This window comes from Schistosoma haematobium, chromosome 1 (genome assembly GCF_000699445.3).
Source record: "Schistosoma haematobium chromosome 1, whole genome shotgun sequence".
NCBI classification, from domain to species: Eukaryota; Metazoa; Platyhelminthes; class Trematoda; order Strigeidida; family Schistosomatidae; genus Schistosoma; species Schistosoma haematobium.
The window spans coordinates 46,344,504-46,368,756 of NC_067196.1; the positions used below are offsets into that span (position 1 = coordinate 46,344,504).

The 24,253-nt window shown below is 35.4% G+C and overlaps 1 protein-coding gene across 3 annotated transcripts in view; it reads left to right on the forward strand.

Moving 5' to 3' along the window:
• The window catches only part of ARHGEF9_1 (guanine nucleotide exchange factor 9), a 66,630-nt gene extending 42,512 nt beyond the window's left edge, over positions 1 to 24,118 (forward strand). For 2 of the 3 annotated variants that reach the window (XM_012944912.3, XM_051208855.1), the window contains 3 exons: positions 455 to 656; positions 1,917 to 2,038; positions 4,376 to 4,997. In XM_012944912.3, coding sequence (XP_012800366.3) covers positions 455 to 656; positions 1,917 to 2,038; positions 4,376 to 4,693 — 642 coding nt within the window. In that variant the 3' untranslated portion in view covers positions 4,694 to 4,997. Of the gene's footprint in view, positions 1 to 454; positions 657 to 1,916; positions 2,039 to 4,375; positions 14,738 to 14,769; positions 14,880 to 14,918 lie in introns of those variants that run through there. The other variant, XM_051208856.1, reaches the window with a different exon arrangement.
• The last annotated feature ends 135 nt before the right edge of the window (positions 24,119 to 24,253 follow it).

A 24,253-nucleotide genomic window follows, 5' to 3' on the forward strand; every position in this document is an offset into this window, starting at 1 on the left:
AACCTCCTAATGGATTACATCGTGCAAATATTGGAAATCAGCAAAGCCATTCAAAAAACCAAAAATATCAAAGCAGCAGAACCAAACAGTATGTCAGCTGAAGCATTGAAATCAGATATGGTAGTAACTACGAAGCTGAGTCACGTCCCCTTCACAAAGACTCGATGAATGAATAAAAAACTCCAACGTCCAGCACGACTTGGATTACTAAGTGTTTTTAGTTTTATGTAAATGCACACTGTTTATGAATAAATAGTCTGTGAACTGTTTTCTCCGTCTGGTCAACTTGGTATACTAATTGATATATAGAATAATTGCAATTTTGAGAAACTTTTGAAAAAGCAGTTAAATTTTAAGACTTTACGAATAATTTTGCACAGACATTAATATTTAATTGTTTATATAGTAGAACGTCTTTAATTAAAGTGTTAAAAACATTTTATATTCTCAACAGACTGAAAAAGACAATATATCTATACAACCTGGATGTAATATATCTCCTGCAGAACTTATTATTCGTCTAGATAAATTAAAATCTCTTCTCTACGAAAAAAAACGTTGTCGAACTCATAGAATATATGAAGTACCTAGTGTATTTAAATGGGAAGAAGAATCAACGTGTAGTGACAAGAATAATTTACCTCATCAGGAATCTCGTAAGATTTTAGAATTTTACGCTTGAATAGTTCTTTTATTTATTTCACGTATTATTTGTCAATATGAATGGGTTATTAAGGATTTAAGGTCATTAAAGTAATGGTAAACCAGCTGATTTGTATTTGAGTATTAAATAAATTGAATAGTTTAATTATTATCCCGATTCCCGAGTAAAAAAGAAACATTTATAAAATTGTCTGAAGCTCAATAAATTGATTACTTATTTTTGCAACTATTGTAATTAATAAACAAATTAGTGTTCCGTATTAGAACTGAATCCACTAGTAACAAATATTTCAACTCTGTATTAGAAATTATTGTTGTCTTTTTAATGAACTTTAAAACCAACTGAATATTCGAAATAATTACTATTGCTTTATGATAAGTTAATTGAAAGTATTAGTTGTTCAAATTTTATATGCTTTGTCACTATTTTTTTTTCAGTGTTTTATTGTATTAACTTCAAACTGATAGTCCAAATGTTTATAATATTCTAAGTATTATTGTTGACTAGTCGGCTTTATTTTTGTTCCATAACACAATTTTTCTTTGAAATAAATTTATATTGATAGAAATTAATCAAGCTCTGTAGGTTTTCAACTCTTACTTCTTGTTTTATTGACAAGAGGAAATGTCTATACATATATACTGCTAGTAAATGATTAATTAAAGCAAGTCTAATTACATTTAATATTAAGCTAGATTTTGCAATTAACACCCTTTCTGTAAACGATTGAGTAATCATGACCATAGGGTTCTTGTGATACAATTTATGAGACGAAAAACAACACAGTCCATGCATAAAACAATTAGCATTAGTTCACCGGACTGACTGAACAAAATTGCACTTGTTTGATTGAGTAATCGAATGCACAAATCATGTATTATTTTCTTATAGCTGTACTGGCTTGATAGTATTTACCGCTTTAATCTTGTTATTCCACTTTGATTACAGAAGACAAAGTATGTTAGGGATAATTGTTGAATGAATTTAGTCATACTCCCATTGGTATTATTGTGTTGAATAAGCATAACTGCATGATTAACTTGAGGAAAAGAACTTTGTATTAGTTTAATTTTGAGTCGAACTGAAAGTTTCAAAGTAGTTCATGTCTATACATTTTCCGAATCCAGTATTGTGTAGTCGAAACTGAAAAACATAAAACAATTTATCACATTCTCCATCTTCACACTTTGATCTACTGTAAATTTGTGTTTAATTGGTTATATATATTTGACAATTTCTTAAATTTATTTAGCTGTAATGTCAGTTAGCAGTCATCTATCAAATTCAGATATAGATATTCAACCCTGTCAAACAATTTCAACTAGAAGTGTTATTAAAAATTCCTTATCACCATATCCGGAAATGAAAATTATTGTAAGTTGAATATATATTTTTTCATACTGTTAAAGTTTTATGGTGAACGTATTAGTTTAGTTTCGATTTAGTGTACATTGTAGAAATAGACAAAATATAAGATTTTTTAAATCTTTTATGGAACATATTTTATCACAACGTTACCAATTAATTAATCATGACTATTGTTAAAGCTTTAGATCTAGAGGAATAGTCAAATTTATAATGAAACCGTTAGGATTATGTAAAAACATCATTTCATGTTGATATACAGGTTCTTACTGATATAAAAATCCTCCACATTTTTTCGATTTCCAATGACGCATAACATATTCATATTCATAAGTATTCCCTCTTTACTGATCATCATTGACGCACTAATCTAAATAATAAATTCAAAGATTTATTTTTGTAAAAATGATTATTCTAATGACATACATAAATGGTCTATGATGTTTGTTTTTTTTCGTTATATTTACATCGAAAATATGGTCTCTTAATACTGATTGTTATTGAAAATAAAGATGTGTCTATTTTCCAAATACCTTCCACATGTTTTTCAACTATTTGTGGGATGAATCCTAAGCATAAAACTGGTACTGTTTGTTTTTTAATTCTACCTTCATGAATTCTTGATATTAAGTAATGAATTGTCTATCCATTTTATGATGTAATCAAAAGTAATAATATTTCTTAACTAATTCAGTGTTATTTATTACAATTAAGAAAAACAACGACTTTCTATGGTTTTAAATCACAAAGTTCTTTCATTCAAAAGAAAACTATTTGAATAGAAAGCATCTTTGTAGTGGTGAATATTTTGAGGGATTTCGTGAATAGTAATCAACCATGTCTTACTACCTGCTTGGTGTCCAAACTCTGTTTAATTAAATGTTATGCCTAATGCGTAAACTTAATTACATTGAATTCAGTGTGTTTAGGATGTGATAATTAAAATAAATTCTCATACAAACAGATGGAAGTATTGCGGTAGACAAATGGATATTATTAAAAATCTGAACATCGTTTTAATGTTTCTTAGAAATTGAATGTGGAATTTCCTGGTCAACTGAATGTCAGCCTTTTAATGTACGCTGAAGGTAATTAACTTCCCAACCAGTGACTAAGAACATATGTAAATGCAACCGATTATTTACCGATAAAAATTCATCCATAATGTGTTTAGAATAATTCGTCAAAACAGATGACTGTGGTTTTTTGAGATATAAGACTTGGAACTTATAGATATTTATGTACTACATTAAGGTATGATTTTTCATCTAAAAACTAGTGTAATAACTAGAGTAATGTAGAATAATAATTTGGTGTGAATAATGCTTTGTGACTCGACGAGTATGAGTAAGCTGCCATGGAACTTGGGTATACTTCTGACCAAAATATACTTTCTTATATTTTTTAACGTGTGGTCCATTAATTTTTACTTTAGAAAAAATATGAAGCTGATATGTCAATCATTTTGAAGACAGTTACTTTTTAATGAGTGGTAATGCTGTTCAAGCATAGAATATAAACACTAAAGTTTATTATGAGAAGTTTATGTTACAGTAGTATTGCAGTTACAGTTCTGATATTTCTAAATAAGAATTTCATATTTCAAAGTGTGACCTACTAATTGTCATTATTTTACTTCTCATTTATGTCATAGGCTAGTTAGTGTCTTTTACGGATTCAAATCCGTACAATAAAATATTATTTTAGAATTAGATTTGATCGATATTCAAAAGCATTTTCAACGAATAAGTGTCCATATGTTAATTGTTCAAGTAACTGGTGAAAACATTTTGAATAAGGAAGATAGTTCTCTTGCCACAATAGTTACTAAATCGAGATACACTTTTTTCAACATCTCCGATTATGAATTTATCGTGCGGGGAAATTCTTAACATGGAACTAATATTAAAGTGATACTGTGTAGTGCCATGTTAATGCACAGCTTATTCTGGTGAAAGAAAACAGCTCACCAATTTTAATCGATTAGACTAAAATCCACGTTAATCAGCGGATTATTATTTAAGATAGAAACGTTTACGCAAACTATAATATTTCATTTCATATATACAGGTAATTAAAAACATTTTTTTGAAAAATAAATTCATTATTATTCGAATTCCTGCACTGTGTAACAGGCAAACTGTATACTCAAAGACTAAATTATTACTGCGTTAGTTATGTAGTTTCAATATCAGTTTCTCTAAACAAGGTTAAATTTAGACATGAACTGTAGGTCTTCTGCAATATTGGTCTTCTAATTTCTGGAGATATTTTGAATACTGTTCTAAAATTGGACTGACTTTTACCTTACAATTTATTCTTGACGGTTTTTTCTCTATTATATAGTATCGTGAGACTGATTACCAACAGGAGAAAAAACTGTGCAGGATTTCTTCAGGTGATGACATTAGATATATAAGTGTGAAAGAACAACCTTCAACTTCAAAACTCTGTATGAATGATGATTTTCCCGATAAACCAACTCACAGAATTACTCATGACTTTTCGTCTAAAAATAAAAATGTTCTAATATTGTCCAAAGGTCAGTTAGTGACAATCATAAGATCTTATGGTCAAAATGGGAATACTAATTGGAGTTTAGTCAAATTTCATCCATATGGTGAAATTAAATTCGTACCAACTAACTATCTCGAAGCAATATGAAATTCTTTTTTTTTGGTTTCATTTAAAATCATTCATTTGATAACGTCTTACTCATTTTTACAAACTAGTAGTTTTTGGTATTAAACCATATAGTGGTTCTAAATCTTGAACGACACATATGTCTAATATTCCTTTTGTCGGATGAATGACTTCAGTTCGTTTACTTTGTTTAACTAAGTTAATTAATCATATCAAAATGAACGATTACTTTTGAATGTTTTAATTACAGTTGTCCTATACAGATGGGATTAAGTAGTAAAATATAGAGATTATTCCATCAACTGCTTTAACTTGTGTTCATTGTATAAATATAAAACATATAGTGAACTAGTTATTCTTTTCGTTTTCATTGTAAATCAGAAGATATCTGAAGCATGTCACGCTTTTATTTCTATTGAACCAAGCATTTTTTTTAAGTAACGGACTTTAAATGCACTTCATACATTTAACTTCATTTTTAGAATTTAGCTAAACACCATGACTTTTAAAAACCATTTAGCAGTAACATTAGAGTTTACCGACTTCAGAATAATCATCCACATGGAGAAAGTATACTTGGTATAAATTACCTATTTGGCTTCAGTTTGATGAAATAGGAGTCTTAAAATATTAAAATATCATGTGTATACGCCATACATTATTGATATATTTTAGTTTCACATGATATACAACAAGACATCTAAAACAACAGCTAAACACGAAAAATATTGATTCATGACAATGCGTTATTACTAAAGTTTTCTTTAGGAAGATAATCATATTTAAGGAAAACTTGAAAATGTAGTTTGAACTCGTAAGATTTATTCAGTTGAGAAACCTTAGTACTACTTAGATAGACATCCATATTAATCAACACAATGGTTTTAAGCAGATGAATCAATGTGTATCAGACAGTGTTGAATAAGTAGACAGAGGGTAAATCAGTAAGTCAAATTTTAATCGCAGACGCATTCAGAAGCGGCAATCAAACAAATTAGTTAGCAATTATAATATATACAAACAACCATTCTGTTTTAAAAGACATTGATGAAAAAATAAAAATCCTGTATGATATATGCTACAGCCAATTATCCCCTATAATTGTTGTCTATAATGTTTTTCCATTGAACACGTTTTCCGCCGCTTTAAAGAATTCTTATAGCTCATAATCAGATGCGAAATGGTAGTGGTAAATAAACCCACAAAATTAGTAGCTCTGTACGTCTTCGACATTTTTGATTCTGACCCCATTAGTTTTAATGCACAAATCTATCTGAAGGCTCTCGGTCATGTATCTGCACCAGATCACGAATGGGTACGTCGTGCTATGCATCTCTTACAACTGTTATCCAGATTAGAACAAATGCTCCTTGATATTTCGATAGCTTTCAGACATAACTTCGAACCCCTTCATTTCTGTCTTCTAATTCGACTGAGTTGGTGTCCTCCAATTACGAAGGTGTTAGGTGTAAAGGTGTTATCAAACTCCGAATTCTGTAGTGAGCTCGCCGTTATCTGGTACACCAAACTGTGGACTGTGTATCTGTTCCCTGTTGAAACATTGTATATCACTTAGTAATTTTTATTTTCACATATTGTGATATTGTTTTCATATTTTCGGATATCTTTTCTCGTGCAACGTTATGCTTGTATTCATCATGACGGAATAGACTCCTAAGTTATGTGAGATTAAGACCCTTTCGCCTCCCACACTTTTTGTTGATGCAATCATGGCCCGACAACATCAAAGCCTGGTTCTGCTATGCAGAGGCTGGCTTCCACGAGCATGGCGTGACCGATCCACGTGCACAACTTACCGCAGTAGAGAAGGTACTACCGTGTGATCTCAACTGGTATGTTTACTAGTGATGTTTCGGAACCTTCCGAAACTTTAAAAAACTATCCCTGAATGTGGATAGCTAGCCGAACGACAAAGTTGAGACCAACTCTTCCACAACATTACTCAGTAACAGAAATGTTGCTACGAATGACAGGCTGTTGGTCAACGGACATTTGATGAAGGCCTGCTGAAACAGCAGTCATTGCTAAGCTCCACAAAGAAGCTCGTCACGAAAAAGATCTGTCTCTAGACCGAGAGAAGCAGATAATCCTAAAGAGTATCAGAAACACAATAAGTATGGTAAGTCTTCTCGAAATTGCACGAAACTCTGCATTTTTCCGAGCTCTGAACCATCCACCACGGAAAAATCTTCGGTAAACTTCCCGGCCGGCACGCGTCAACGGCAACCGTGGAGAGTAAAAATAGCCGCTTTTGTACACAACTGATGTGATGACGAAAGTTCGCCATCTCGTAACCAGCGATGTTATATACCAAATCACGACTACATGAACACTTGTATTCGCGAAATCGCACCGAATAGCTCCCGAAAAGCTAAGGTTAGCCAAAGTCGAGTTCCACCATATGAAAAACTTGGGAATCAGTCGGCCATTGAACGGCTCATGGGCATCTCCCTTACAATGGTCCGTAAAATAGACAGCAACGATTGGCGTCCGATCGATGACTCGGTAACTGGATGCGAAAACCATTCCTGATCGGTACCAGTTGCTTCACATGCACGATTTGAGGGCTACCTTAAAAGATGCAACTGTCTTTTCGAAAACCGACCTGGTTAAAGCGTATAAGAAAATTACCATGGCTGCTAACTACATTCCCAAAATTGCTATCGTCACCTCCTTCAGACTCTACAAATATTTGCGCATACCTTTCGGTTTGAGAAATGCCGCACAAACTTTTCAGGTCTCAATCTCGTATATGCATACATAGATGAGTGCTCTATTGCACATCTGAACAGAGGATCTCATCTTCAACACTTGGACCTTGTTTCTGAACGACTGCAAAGGACAGCATTACTGTGGACACTCAGAAATGTCAAGTTGGCACCGACTACCTATATTTTCTTAGACACGCTACTGATATTCAGGGCATCCGCCCCTGAAAATTAAAACGGCGGCCATTTTGGCTTACCAAGAACCGACGGTAGCCAAGCAATTTCGTACGTTCGATGGCCTGGTAGGTTTCTATCGACGGTTTATGAATGTTATGTATGTCATGGGACGTCTAACGGACCACCTTGGTAGAACAAATCACCAATTTAAACGACAGCGTGAAGAAAGCATTCTCCACACTTAAGGAAATTCGCATTGCAGATGAATTACATACGTTTGTAAAACTGCTTGATCAAGCCCTCACTTCCACTGATCTTGCACGTACGAACACATCTACGCCCCACTCTCTCGATGTCTAGACCAAAATGGACTTCAAGTTCAGTTTGCCTTATTTTTCCTGCTTTTCAGTTGTATTAGTCCATTTTTCCACCCTACTTCTTCACTTGAAGTAGATAGGTAACTCGTTGGACCTATCGATACTGTTCAACTAAACTCGGTCGCTAAGGGACACTCACTACCACCCTCATAAAGTCAAGAGGACCACACAATCGACTGCCTATCACCAGTGGTCTTGCATCTATGGAGCCTGTTACCAATCAACTGGTTAGGACAACACAAAATAACATCAGCACCAAGTTACTGTGAGTTTCTTCCTGTTTATCCTGTATTAACGTTTTACTCTTCTGCACAGTATGTTGACTAGCAATTAATATTTCTCCACTCGTTACCTTATCCACAACTCATATACTTCTATACTTTTCCGCTTGCTTTAATGCTTATACTCTGATTGGCAAACTATACTTTATACTATAGTCAACAAAAGCACTGCATCGATGCCTCACCCACAGTCCGTAACTTGTAACTGCCTGATAAGCTTGTAAAATGATACTTATAAAAATAGTGCTTTCCAACAGGATCTGAAACACAGAGGATTGTGTGAGGTATGACATATATACAAAAATAAGCTTAAATGAGCCTAACATCACAAAAGGAGGGAGGGTGGAGTTACTGACCAGCAAGCATTGATGGTGAGGGCGATGACTTCAATCCAGCCGTGTTTGTGGGGGCAGAACATTTTTTATGTATCAGGCTCTTTATGATTGTTTTCCTACGCTCACCACTCAGACTCACGTTTCCAATACTATGCTGGATTGGCTATTCTACTAAGACAACCTATAACATGCTAACTCGGACTTTTACACTAGGATTGTGCAGCTGGCATCGGATAGACAAAAAAAGGAAAAAAATAGGCAGCAAAAGATATAGTCATTAGTATTCTTAACACTCCACTCTCTATATGCACACTCTCTTCTAATAAACCGCTTTCCTTGTACCAGCCTTGACTTCCTTTCCTTCATGTAAGCTTACTCCAACTTGTTAAATGACAAAACTCATTGTTCTTTATTACTACATTCTATAATATGGAGCCTCTGACTTCATTTCTCTCTAACAAGAGATAATATGAATTTATTCTAATTTATTATACCTCTGTTCGTTCTACTACACAATGTTAAGCAACGTTTGGCGTTCATATCTAAGTGCCTTGCTGCTCTTCTGTTTCGCTTTTTTTCTTCTTCAGAGATTTGCTCTGAGGGCACAGCTATGAAACTTCTGACGTCGATGGACGCGCGCTATCTAAAAAGGACAGTGGTATTGTTTCTCGTTGAATTAGTTAACTGTTTTGATCGTAAATTACGTATCAAAACTACGATTTACACTTTAATTGAATCTACTACAGTTAAAGTGATATTCTATTGAGTTTTTTGGCTTTTGTGTATTTATTACATTCGAAAGCATTCTTGGTCTATATCAAAGTACTTTAGCTAAGGTTTGAAATCATGCTTAAGTTTGTCTTGTGGTAACCTTTTATTCGTTGACTGACATTTGTGTTCATACTGTGATCATATTGTGTATTACACCTTGATCAGACTAAAATGGTTGGTAGTACTCCCAAATGTGGACACCCAAACTGTTTGTTCCCTGTGGAGGAGGGAATGCACTGTGATTAATGCAATAAGTGGTTCTACAAAATGTGCACCCGTTTAAGTCCTACTGCATACAAAAGATGTTCGAAGCCTAACTCACATTGGCTTTGCATGTTTCGCTGTGCAGATAAGACGTTACTAATACAGGAGGCTATGAGCCTATTGGCTTTGGCCTATAAGAAGAATGATAGCATATACGCTGACAACACGGGCACTGACAGTGCCGAATGTGTCAGTGTAGTACCTGCTGTTACGCGACGCCTCAAACAACCGAGTTTGACCGACGCAAAAGTGAAATCATCGTTGACATTAACAGGGGGAGTAGTACCACCTGGTACTGACATTGTTAATAATGCACCTTAGTGGGAACCGAAGATCTGGATAAAACAGTCACCGTTCCCGATAGTCCCAGTGTTATGAGGGGTGAAAAATGGACTACGGTACGTAGGAAACGAAACGAAAATAAAAACACTGTAGGTGGTTAGCAAGTCACTGGTGGACTCCTTTTGTGAGTCACAAAATGCACTACCAAAATCTGAAAGTAAGAGAGGAACCCACCCTGGCGTGACTGAGCAGAAGAATCTGATATCATCGAATATCATTGTTAGCAAATTGCTGGAGTCAAACGACCATGATCCGAAAATTAGACACGCGCATGACTTAGAAAAGCTAGGAGAATATATTCGTTGTATTTTACCAGATAACTCCAAAGGAGTTCAGGTCGAAAAATTGGTACGAATAGGCAAGAGGACCGAGGACAATGTTGGACCCCGTCCATGCAGACTCCTTAAGGTAATCCTAGGATCGGAGAAGCAACGGGATCACCTGTTAAGTAGCGCTCGTTGTCACGACCATTCCGACATCCGAGTTAGACCTGACATGTCTCTCGAAGATAGAATAAAAAGGAAGAAGGCACTATCTGAACTAGAAACCCGTCAACAAAACGGTGAGGAAAATCTCCGGCTAGTGGGTTTTCGGATAGTCAGGTCTTGGAAGCGAATGCTACCAAGGCCTGTGTCGATAGGCTGTTCTACTTAGGAGTTTTATATGCTAACGCTCGTAGTTTACGAAATAAGTTCTATGAACTCCAGAACTATCTGGATACCACTACTTCAGGAGTGATAGACACAGATGTAGAAAAGGAGGCGGCGTCCTGTTATATATAGCCAATAATATAAATATCCGCTCCTCCACTAGCGAATCCCATGATAGCGGCACCTGTGAAGTCATTAGCTGTAAGTTGGCTATAGGATGTAGTACATTTATGCTAGGTGTCATCTATCGCAGCCCAATCTGCTTGGCTGATGACTTTATTTTAGAGCACATTCATCTTTGGAGTGAAAATACCAGGTGCTTGATAATAGGAGACTTTAACGCACCTAGTATTAGTTGGACTGATATGACCACAGAAGGATCTATAAACTCCTTTGATAGTAGGTTCCTAACAACAATAATGGAGCATGCATTAGTGCAGCATGTATCCCAACCCACACGTTTTGGTGTTAACCATGGTTCTTCTCTGCTGGATTTCGTAATCACTCATGAGACTGAGGATATTGTCGACTTTAATATTCTCCCACCGTTAGTGAACAGCGATCACGCCGTTTTGTCATCCACTTTTAGAACTGGCGGCATGTTATACGATCAGGTTACACCTCGCCCAAATGTATGAAAAGCTAACATATCAGCCATTCATCAATGCGCTGCTAAGACAGATTGGTTAGTAGATACTAGCCTATCTGTTGAAGAAGCATGGCCTGGATTTAAAGGTACGTTTAGACTAGTTACGTCCTCGTTCATACCATGCCTGGTACCGCGTAGACCAAATAACAGTCCACCATGGATGACTAAAACAGTCAGGAAACTTATTAGAAGAAGGAAGAAGCACTGGAATATGTTCATCTCTACTGGCTTAGAACAATACAAATCCAGTTATTGTAAGACTAGGAATGCCTGTGAAGCGTTAATAAATAAGACCAGGCGATCATATGAAAAATAATTGGTTAGGAATTCTAGATATAGTCCGAAACAGTTATTCTTGTATATAAAAAGGCGAACTAAGAGAAGCGATGGAATTCTATCACTAGAAAATCCGTTAATCTTGGCAGAAAATAATGCCGAAAAAGCTGAAGCTTTATCGGAATATTTTAGTAAAGTGTTTTCTATCGGTAATGAGGAACGACCAACGATTCACTGTGATCGCGGCGGCTCGCTGATGGACCCTGTAGTCATTGAGAAAGGTACTGTTTTAAGGATACTTCAGCATCTCAAACCTGATAAGTCCAGTGGTCCTGATGACATTCATCCTGGGATTACGAAAGCCATATCAGATGAAATTGCTGAACCATTAGCGATACTATTTGACATGTCTCTGAGACAGTCCAGACTGCCCAGATACTGGAAAGTAGCTAAAATAAGTCCGGTGTATAAGGCTGGGAGTAGTGATTTAGTTAGTAACTATAGACCCGTTAGCTTAACTGGTGCAGTTGTACAACCGATGGAAAAAATCATTCGGATGTCCGTCATAAAATATGTTAAAGGGAATAATCTTTTCTCCAGTGAACAACAAGGTTTTCGGAGAGGCCTATCTTACTTGACAAATTTTCTCATTGCAAGGAAAGATTTGGCTGCTGCAAAAGATCGAAATATTTCTGTGCATGTGATCTTCATAGATCTAAGTAGGGCTTTCGATAAGGTCTCCCACTCTGGTCTTAAATTCAAACTGGAACGTTTTGGAATCCTCATGCAGTTGTAGATTGGATAAGTAACTTCCCCCATGACGGGAGCCAAAGGGTAGGGGTTAATGGGGCTCTCTCCTCGTGGGTACCTGTAAACAGTGGGGTTCCCAAAGGTACAATCCTCGGTCCTCTTCTCTTCTACCAGAACACGTGATATCAGCCCCTTCCGTTAATATATTCAAAACGAGAACAGACCTCCACAGTATTACAAACTGCAAGGATTAATATAGGTCGACAGACCTCCTATCCTTATTACTGAAGACTGAAGACAGACTGAAAGCAAGCATTTGGTATCCATCATGCGCCTTTGTTCAAAAGACTACGTTTTAGTGTCCCATTGGAAATGGAGTAGACCACCATAGAGTGCTCTCCCCAAACTGAGCCACCGAATATATCTAAAATGTTCGTTATTTGCATCGCTTACCTCTTTATTATCTGCTCACTTTTCCTTTATTCCTTCCCATCTATTTATTTTTTCTCTCAAATTTTGACTTGTTTGACACTTTTAATGGAATCATACTTGAAAAATCACAGGGCTCGTTATAATGTGAAGATTTCTAGCTCCAGGAATCTTATTATCGTGAGAAAAAATTGCTAGCCTTAAAAATGTCAATTTCCTGAAAAATTCAGTATTATTATCGCAAATAAATGCTAATGATGTGGATTTGTCGTCTAATACCAGGACTTAGGCTCAAAATGATAAAACAGTTCGAACAATCGCTTTACAAAGATAGATTGGAAATTGGATCATTGTTGCAGAGGTCATCCTAGAATTCTCTAGGTCACTTTGGGCACTACGGTTTTGCGCAGTTGGTGATGCGTCTTGATTCATTCAGACATAAAAGCGTATTATTAGGGTTTGAAAAATACTGAATACGTCTGTTGAACTTTCTGTATAACGGTAAGTTTCCAGTACAAACTATGTATGATCGTAACAGACGTTCTGTTTGTGTATCTATCTCATCCCGTTCTTACCGGATAAGAATTCAACTAAGTCAGATTAGAATGAGGTAACTGGGAACCTGTTGTTCTAATCCTGTTAGAATTATCCTCCCGTATGGTCTCTTTGTACTCCCATATACCCCTTTGGGACTAGTAATTGTGATTTTGCGTCTGGTAATATTTCTTCACGCGTTCCTAGCTTCATGGGTGCTATCTCAGTTCGAATCCCTTCGAAGGTTGGTTATATCGGTACTGAACTCTATATTCAGATTCGTGCTGCGCTCTATGTGCACTGTTCTGGGTTTAGTTGTATATATCGATTCAGATCTTCGTACCGATCGAAACACATGTATGCCTTTTGTATCCAATTATGTTACTTTGTTTGACCACTTGGTACTGTGTCTATCCGAGGATTGTATCACAGTAAGTTTTCCTACTGTTTTTATCACATTTGTAACATGTACAGGTTCTAACATAACTACTAGATTATATAAGTTTAATCCCAATCACTAACGGGAGTCGGTCCAAAAGTAGCACCTAAGTCATATTTACTAACACCCGATAATAATTGCATTTTGTGGTCTTAAAAGAATGTTCAGCTTCATTGACCAAGCGTTACTGTGATGTTATATTATGAAAAGCTTACCACAGAAGGTCTGCTCGAACACTTGGTCAAATTAAAGCTTACGGGAAGTGGCCCCCTAAGAAAACCACCTGCTCCGGTTTGCGCACCCGGGCAGTATCACAGCCCTCACACATATCGAATGAGATTCGCGTGGCGCATATGTATTTGGTGCCTCCTTGTACCAATATCTGTGTTAAAATCAATAATAAATATAATTATGATGGTGTGTCATTAGAACTCTTAAACCTTATTTTTAGAGTTGACCACTATCCCCATTTCTATTGAATCGTTGTAGTTTAATTATATAGTAGGTTTTCGTGCTGCAAAACATAGGAGGAACCAAGTTCAAACAAAGAAACCGTCCCATTGTGTATCTGTAGTCTTTAAAAAAACTAATAGCATTCACATTTCTAGCCATTAATTCAACTTTCTGGGTAAGTGCCAAGTATTGAAACGGAGTCTCCTACATACAGTCGGTCAGCATTCGTCAATTTGCTTTGGAAGCATACATTAATTTCACGAGTAGTATAGGCCGACACAGCATATATAATAATCATCCTCTGAATTTTTTTAGTTTGTAAATAAACCTGTAAGTTGACTTCTGTATAGTTAGCTCTCTCGTGAGTTTAACTTACAAACGCTGAACTCTTCTTTTGAAATCCCACCGTGTAAGATGTTCTTTCATCCGCTAGTGTGTTTTTTGGAACTTATGAACTTGTCCATACTTGACGTGTGCATGCAATGAGGACTGATTTTTTAATTATTAATAATCAACAGCCGAATACACATGTCTTCCATTGGAAGTCAATTCCACATAACAAAGAAAAGACTCGTTCCGTTCCTGAATTCGTCCTTCGGTGTGCACGAGGTGAGTCCTCATTATGCTAAGTATTTTTCTAGACAATCATCAACCTGTTCATCTACTTCCTGAAAAAGCACCATCTGGTTCTTCTGACTGCCTTTTCAAGTTTGATCACAAGATGTTTGGTTCAGTGGATAAAGTACAACCTGTAAGTGACAGTATTTACGATACCTAATATTTTCTTTAGGTGGCGCTTAAGGTTAATCGAATCTTTCCTATTAAATTAGTAAGTCAACTGTTTTCATTTGGTTATATTCACCATTCCGTCAATTTTTCCGAGTAATTTTTAACTTATGATCATTCACGGTTATGTGATATTTAATTGCGTAAGATGTGATGATTAAAATTTTGATTTATAAGTCAGCGGATTATGAATGGCCTTACTACAGTGAATTAGTTCTCAAATAATGTAATAAGTCAAATTAATATTTGCAAATGAAGACAGGTGATTAGAAGTTAAAGAAAATGATGTTGGGTAAATATGCATTCACAAACAGAATTAGTTTCTCAAATCACGTCTATACTGAAAAGTATTATACTTATACTTCACTTACATAATTTTTCAGAAGCACTTAATCGGTTAATTTCTCAGTGGGATATCAGGTTTTAACACTTATCACACAACAAGTTTTGTATTACGTATTAGTTACATTGTACCCTTCATTTATACTAAGTCACGAGGAGTCAGGGCCATAGTATTTGCTTACTCATCAGGTTTTGCATAATTCGACTTTTTAATGAGTGAGTTAACTTTGTAAATAGGGATGTTTGGTAACCTTTTTTGTTTATATGGTTAAATAAAGCATTAGAGTATTATATTTCCTCCTGCTTTGAGAGTTAGTATCAATAAAACCCCATGTACACGTCATTTTAGTCTGTATAGTTACTCACTGAGACTTGTTACTAGACTGGTAATTTTTCTAATAACTTTGGGTTAAACTCTTTACACAACACTAGATTAGTAGTTTGTTTGTTAAGCAAACTGACACTTGATGTTTCACTTTCATTTTTTTAGATTAAAGTCACCATACAAATGTGGTCAGCCAATATATGGCATATGTATCGTCTATTAGGCTGGTTGACTATTTAGATCTTTCGTACTTTTGATTTGTAATAGTAAACACGAGCGAATAAAGTAAAAAGTATCCGTATTTTATGAGTTAACATCTAAGTACGTGGATATTTTCAAGAATCTTAATTCATAAAAAGCAAGACATAGTGAAAGCAGTTATAAAGGATGCATTCTTACTGGGCTTTCTTGACTTAAGCAATGCATTGATTCACTGCATTATAAGTAGCATATTGACTTCATTGTCGAACGATATTTCGTATGCCCAATTTTTTATTGTTTACACTAATTCTATTCTTTCTATTATGGTATTAATTTCGTTAATTTCATCTAACAACAGTGGTGTAGCACGACAACAACGGAGATTTGTACTCTGTCCTGCGTTATTGATGATTAACTGACAGACGGCCTTCATTGTGGAGAAAACCAACAGTTAATAACAGCTTCAACGTGTTGAACGCCTAAAAAACTCGATTAACGACATGTCATTTATGCAAACAAAAGTTACATTAATTATCTGCTTTCACAGAAAATTGTCCATCAGTTATAGTTTAAGTTTTTGATTGTCTCAGGTGAAGTCGAAAAGTGAGATATCACTTTGTCAAATGTTTCGTATTGCGTAAGGATATAAATCTACGAAAATCACAGTTAGATGATCACTTACTCTCTGTCACTTATGGTCGGTAAGAAATTAGAAAAAACACTTGCGGTTCAAAAAGAATCTAGTGGTGGGGTTTCGACAACTCAACAGAGTCTCTAATGCATGCATAGGAGCATTGATTATGGTTCTTATTCTTTAGTTTGAAAGTGGTGCCTCACACTACAATGTGTAGCTTATCGGATGCCACTAGTAATGCCGATCCGTTTCTTCTCAGTGGATTAAACTACTTACTCGCCACAATAATTGTTTGCACCCTGAACTGCAACATTTATTTCAATGAGTGTTACGTATTAAGCATATCAAAATGTACCACTTGTTTACCAAAGAAATGCTTTCAGTGTTACTTTAACGTCTCGTGATAAAGCCTTTTATTGGAAACACCCATTGATTGATTATAATGTATAAACAAATAGTGTCATTGCATTGATGTCTGGCTTGTGGTTTGTACAAGGATATAAGGTTCTTAGAAACCTTTTTGGAAACAGCTTAAACTAGTGCTAAACCCAGATCTCAATCTAAGTTACTCTGTTGTTTTTTTCAGCAATCAACTAAGTTTTTGTCATTCTTGTTTTGTTTGATATTTCAGTTCATTAACTAACTTTTTTCTATACTTATTTAAGTTGTGTTTAAAATCGTCAGCCAAAGATAGGAACTTTCTTGAGCTTTTAGTTTCATCCAACGTATAGGCAAATAGTCACCGTTTCTAAGATGTCTGTCATTTCAAAATGATTTCGCATAGTCTTTTTTTGAATGGCGTTTATCACTCCTACGTGCTAAAAATTGCAACACATTGTTTGCGTTTATTGGAATTTTTCGAACAAATATTGCTTGTTTTTAATCTAAAGTAATCTATCATACTTCACCACTGAGTTATTGTTCGTACCTGTTTACTTTATTATGATGACCTATCTCGTTTTTCCAAGGTAAGTTTGGCTATTTGATATTCGGTCTTTATGCAGTTTCTTTTCAAAGAAGCTTACGACTACGAAACAGATTTTAAAATATTGCTCGTTAGTATTCAAACATGCTGTGCTTCATTTATACCAATACATAAATTTATTGTAGGTGGTTCATCCTGTTTTTTGGTTTATGGAGCTTTTGTGGCAGTTCTTCACTCCTTTTACATATTATCATGTCAAATATTTAACTCCAATTAGTCGGATGTCTAATGAAACAGATGAGGATTTCTGTGAAAGGGTTCGTTCTGCTATTGCTTATTCCCTCGGAGCTACACTCAGCCCAATAAATGCTGAACATCTGGCAGATGTGAGTGTTAAAATAATTTCAGGTCCTAAGTGTACACATTTTGCACAGTTAATAACAAGAGTTTATCTCCTGTAATTATTGACAATTTATTACGTATAAGTTTAGTTGTAGACATAATCATTCGGAATTCCAAGTGCACACACGAATATTTCAGCTCCTCTTACGTCGCTTGATAGACAGACACGAATTACCTATGCATTTAGAACTATGTATGTTTTTCTTTATGTGACATTTTAACGTAGTAATCATTCTTTGCAGTATATTTCTGTATTCATTAATTAGTTCAAATACTATTCTCTGAAATATGTATTCATCTATCTAGGACAGTTTAATCAGTGTTTGGTTTGCATATATGCCTGTGAAGCAATTAGGTATGTGGTTAAAAAATATGCGGAGCAGTCGTACCGTGGATCATCTAGCAGTTCTATGTGACCTGGTTTGCACATTCTAGCTTCAATTGACTCATGATCTCAACTACTGAGATTACTACAATCTCCACAAAACCTCTTCTGATACTAATCAACATATACTCACCAGTGACTGGCTTCGAGAGGTATATCCTGGAGTTCTAGTTAGAAGCAGTGACCGGTGGAGTTCAACCGGGTCTGTTGTGAGGTAGTAACTCACTGATGACAATGGTGGTTGGTTCGCTCAATTTCGTGGATTAGTCGAAGTTATACATTACCGTTGGATGCCGGCTCAGTGGTCTAATGGTTAAGCGCTCGTGCGCGAAACTGATAGGTCCTGGGTTCGATACCCGCAAGGCGGGGTCATGAATGTGCACTGCTGAGGAGTCCCATACTAGGACGAAACGGCCGTCCAGTGCTTCCAGGTTTTCCATGGTGGTCTACCTTCAATTGACTCATGATCTCAACTATTAGAACGAATAAATTGTGTGTGATAGTTCTAATGTTTTAGCAGTCGGATGTCAGTGATCCTCAAATAACAAGGGTGACTCCATAACTGAGTATATAAACGTGTATATGTTCCGTTAGTCTAGTGATTTATCGTTGAAAGCTAAGATAGTGTCCCTAAATAGATGCTTTCTACTAAAATACTTAGCTGCCGTAGCTTATAGTTGGAGATCATTTCCAGTACCCCAATAAAATTAAAAAGCATGTTCTGTCCTACAGCTTGTTGAACTTTGGACAAAAACATCAATAGAATAATGATAAGTATGTTTTGTAAGTTTTCATCACATTTTTTCCTTTATATATATAAACTAACAGTTTCATCAACTTAGTTTCTTAAATCTCATTACATAAAAATAGATTCAAGCCCGTGATGCACCATCCTCGAGTCGTGTTTAAAATAACTAAACAGTTAAAAAAAATGATCCGAAATACATAGTGTAAGTTGGTACAAACAACTAAGCTATTTGTTTGAAAAATTATCTTAATCAAGTCGTAAGATTTGTTGACATTCCAGAATGTATTACGCGACTTTCCAAATTGTGTAGCCTAATTGGTTAATCTAAATTATCATATTGGTTCTGGTCCGAAATCTCTTTCCGGATACAATTGTTTTTATCAAATCATTTTCCTATGAGATAGTTCTCCCCTAAATTACTTTTTACTTCTAGTACACTGGAGCGGAATCACCCATTGCTTCGCTTTCTATCCATAATGCGCGATCTTGTACTATGTCTAGTTTATCCGCAACGCCACCCAGTTCCCCTTTGTCTAGAAAGCATTCTACGAGTTCATCAAGCGATTCTTTAATTTCAAACATACTCGAGTCTGATGGAGTTCGTCTTCGCCACTGTATTCAGCCCAATCATAAAGCCTCCGAGACCTACTCATGCTTCACTTTCGAACATCTAGTACCTCGAATCAGTGAAATACTTCGTGACATACCGGCGTTTCGGATCCGTGAAGCTCTTGGTAAGGTTTTATATTTAGTGTAACACTTCTTAGTTAGGTAGGAACTATAATTCTGCTTGTAATCCAATTTTTAGGCTTTTGATGTGTAAAGCAACTATCCATACGTACACGGTTTTACACTCGTTTTGGTATAGTAAAACACTAGTAGTATTTCTTTGAGATGCTTGTAAGATAACTGTCAGCAGTGTCCGATATGAAAATCAGATACGTTCTTACTGAGACCCAATAACAATCTGTTCTTTACACCACATACCAAATTATTGGACAATGGCCTGAAATTTACTTCTCAAGTGTGGTTACCTGGGGATAAGTGTTTGAACTCAGTATATTGCATTCTTCACTTAGGCACGCAGAATTGATTCATTTCTACTGCGAAACTGAGTCAACTATGAGACAAGAAAAGTGTATGGGCTCTTAGGATATATCGTAGCTTAGATACCAAAGTTTCACTGTCAGTCTCAGAAATTCAGAATTTTAAAAGCCTATCGAAAAAGATCACATAGAGGTTTTAAGGTTATTACGCAAATATTGTAAGTGCCAGATATTGTCATAATTGTTACAGTCTCGTAGGTTTTTGAGGGAGTTTCAGTCAGTCGCATTCAAAACTATTTAGCACTAACAAAATTATGCTGAGGAATACTAGGGAAACCAACCACAGTACTGATTATCATGTCCTAGAGAATAAGATACTTACTGAACGTATTTCATTATATGTAGCTGGTGATTCATATTTTTGTTACGAAAGTAAAATCATACTGATGTTAAAGTAGGAACATGATAAATTATCTTGACATAATGTAATCTACACCTTTTGATTGCTGAACGACTTATTCTGATGTAGAGGAAAATCTGTCATATGTCAATGAATTTTAAGTTGGTTCAATATTTTTGTATGATAAAAATAGGAAGTCAATGTACGTAACCTTCATTTTGTATATGGTTTTTTGTTTCTACCTTAAAAATATCACGTTTTTTTTAACCCAGTGTAAATATATCCGCAATTGATACATTTTTTGTTTAGTGAATACTCAAGGTGACGTTGAATCAGCTATTGATTACCTTTTGGAAAATCCACATGACTCGGATACTCAACGAGACAGTAATCAGGGCGACCCCACTATGTCTGCTATGTCTCCCAGCAGGTTCACAGTTGCTGCTCCACAGTTCCTACCAAACTCTAGTTCACGTCAATTGAGCCTTAGTGAACGTCGTGAAGCTCTTTTGAACCATGCGCGTCAGCTGTATCGTTCCCGTCAGCAAAGATCCACCTAATTCATGAAGTAACATCCCGCTGTTTGACAGTCCTTTAAAGTTAATGAACTGTGATTCCTCCCGTATACTTTTGACTGCCAACTACTTTCTCGTTAACTCGAATGTTAATAAGTCAAAACCCCATCTGATAAATCCTGATTACTTTAATTCTGAGTTTATTAGTTTCTCATCATTGTATCATATCAAAATATCTTTCGATTTTATATGGTTTTGCATTATTTGACATTACCTGACTTCGTGGTGGTCTATATAGTCTTAAAAATTCCCATATTGTGAATTAGACCAACATATATAAGCGAACAATATTGTTTTCAAGTAGATCCTCATAAGGCTTTACCCCAATATACAGTAATGTTCATATGCATATACGAAATTATTAAACCAATCAAGACGGTTTATGAGTCAATGGTAACAGTGGAATAGACTACATAAATAAACATAATAAGTAAAGAGTACAAATTGGTAGTGTGATGACAGGTTACTAGTTGTGATAAGAATAAACAGAAATAGGTCATTCAAAGCTATTTATCGTATTCCTACTAGTTTTCCTTATGTAGTTTGATCTTGTCTCTTACATGTAGCAGTAGCTATAGAAATCCAAGCTAACAATCCAAGTCATAGTATTCATAAGAAATTTGTAACATCTTTATCTCTCCCTTGACACCAAATTAGCCTTAATAAGACTTATTTATTATTACTTCCCATACTCGTTTGTTTTTCTGCACCTCCTTCCACTCTTTTTCCCAAATACACGCTTCGTCGTTCAATCATCTAAACAGTTCTCATTACGTAGTCTTAGTATTTGTGGATGCTATTTCAGCATTTTTATTTCTTCAAGCCATTGACCTATTTCCCATTATGAAACATGAATTTAGGAGTTTGTTATTCTTATCACAACTAGTAACCTGTCATCACACTACCAATTTGTACTCTTTACTTATTATGTTTATTTATGTGGTCTATTCCACTGTTACCATTGACTCATAAACCGTCTTGATTGGTTTAATAATTTCGTATATGCATATGAACATTACTGTATATTGGGGTAAAGCCCTATGAGGATCTAATTGAAAGCAATATTGTTCGCTTATATATGTTAGTCTATATAATCGTTTTGTTATCAGCGTAGCTGACATCAATCAAAAGAGTATTATCAATTATTTCCTAAGCCTAAGGTTTGTCGCCAACCGACAACTTAATCTTTAATATAGTAGTTAGAATGACCGAATCGGACGGTTACTCCTAGAAATACTTTTTAATCGTACGATGACAAGAAAATTGATTTAAGGATGTTAAAAATGAAAATTGCCTCGACTTTATTTGAGACTATGCGATGGGCAAAAAAATTGTTGAAAATTCCGTCCTTAATCATTTATATCAAAGAACGTAACTGATAGAAATATCGAACAGATAGACCGAAAACAGTAAAGATCAAGATTAGTATTTAAGTAGAACTACACCATATACACTTTAGGTAAAAAAAAAGTTGGGAGAAGTTTCAAACTCGCCGACATACCAAGTTATTATGTCACTCGAATATAGTAATAATATCTAGTTAGGACAGTTATATCGTATTGAGCAATTTAAAGTTAGGAATGATACTTAACCTGATTGATTATTTCCCAACTTGTGTATTATAGATACATATCTCGTTAGCCGACCTGGGCTACTTCAGCTCGAGGTGCAGCTTTGGGGTCGTTTTGAAATTTTTGTGATGGCAAATGAACGGTAAACTAAAATTTTTACTTTACTGAACATATTGGTGTTGCAGTGAAATGATAATCCCTCACTCGAGCAATCGGGTGTCAGAATGACTGATCTGCAAAATTAGTTTCTGAGTTAAAAAAACGCTTCTTAGTGTGCACAACCGTTAACTAGAGGTAAACATTGTACCAACCCAATCAGTTCAAACATGGTTTAATCCCTCAGGATCACGTTAGTGTTAAGATTGCATGCTCTTATCGAATCTATCACAACTCAGTTGAACAATTTCATTTTTTAACAAATGAGTTGAGTGGAAGTGGCATAAGTATGGGGAATCCGTTTACTTTTTATTCGCGAATATTTATTAGAGGATAACTATGATTTAATAATGTTATATCCCCTCACTCTTAAATATATCTGATTGTTAGGTGTACGTGTATTAGTAGTTAGTTATATCCTTCTTTCTACCAACTAATTCTTTCTTCCTGTACTATATCATTATATGCAATCTTTCTTTTATACATTACCACCATTGAATTAATTCTATGAGTTCGGTGTTCATCTTGTTGTGTCAATGAGGTATGACAACTGGGACCGATGCATATATGTGCTTGATGCTACGTTTTAGCTGACTGATCAGAACCTACGTAAACCTGAAGCGTGTGAGTATTATAGCATATCTGAAACATCGCTGTTCCTACGACGAAATATGCGTAAGTCTAATGTCTGAAATGTAGCAACACTGTGTCTAGCACTTGATAAAAGACTCATCATGTTTAGGTGAATTTATATCAACCTGAGGCCAAGATACCTAGTTTTGTCTGTGAAACATATTTTATGAGGGTCAATTACATTTTTAAATTGGTAACGTTCGGCTACAGATGTCTACAAAGGATTGGTCGCACGTAGTAGAATGTCGGGATCAAGCTGAGTGTACTGAGTAAAATTAGCGAGTCGGTTGAGACTTTGTACCAACTAAGTCAGTTGAAATGCCTTATTACTGGCTACTCTGATATCTTTCATTTCATGTGGAGTGATAAATTCATTTCTTGCCTTCCTGTTTCATTGGCTCTTTTTGAGATAGAAAATTTTGATGTTTGGTTCATTATCACAATGAATACTACCATAAATTCGACTTCCTCGTGTGCTAGAGAGAAATATGACCGAGTGACTCGATGCATGTACTGACTAGATCTTACACTAATGATGATACTTAACCATAATGATTAAATCTGTAGAACTAATGGATGACAGGTAAATTTACCAACAAGATCTGTAGGGTTTTATTTCAGTCATAAACGAACAAATTCCGTCCTTAACTCGTGGTTCAAATGGCTAGATTCAATTAACATTTTGGGAAGTCCAAACTCAGACTTCTGTGCTTTGTTAAGACATCGTCTGATTCTAGGCGATGTTATTTTTGAAACTATGCTAGTTGGGCTGATTTTTCTGTTATTAGCACACGAGAATTAACAATCGAAGACTGCTGAACAGAACTAGTGCTTGCTCTCATATTTCAGTTAGTAATTACGTAAATCTAAGCAATGATCTCAGGCCGTCGTCATATTTGAGAAATAACCAAACGCGATTTCATAAACTGCCATATTAAAAATAGCAGTGTACGTAAACTACGTCTTAGATAATATGTTATTCATACATTATGTTAT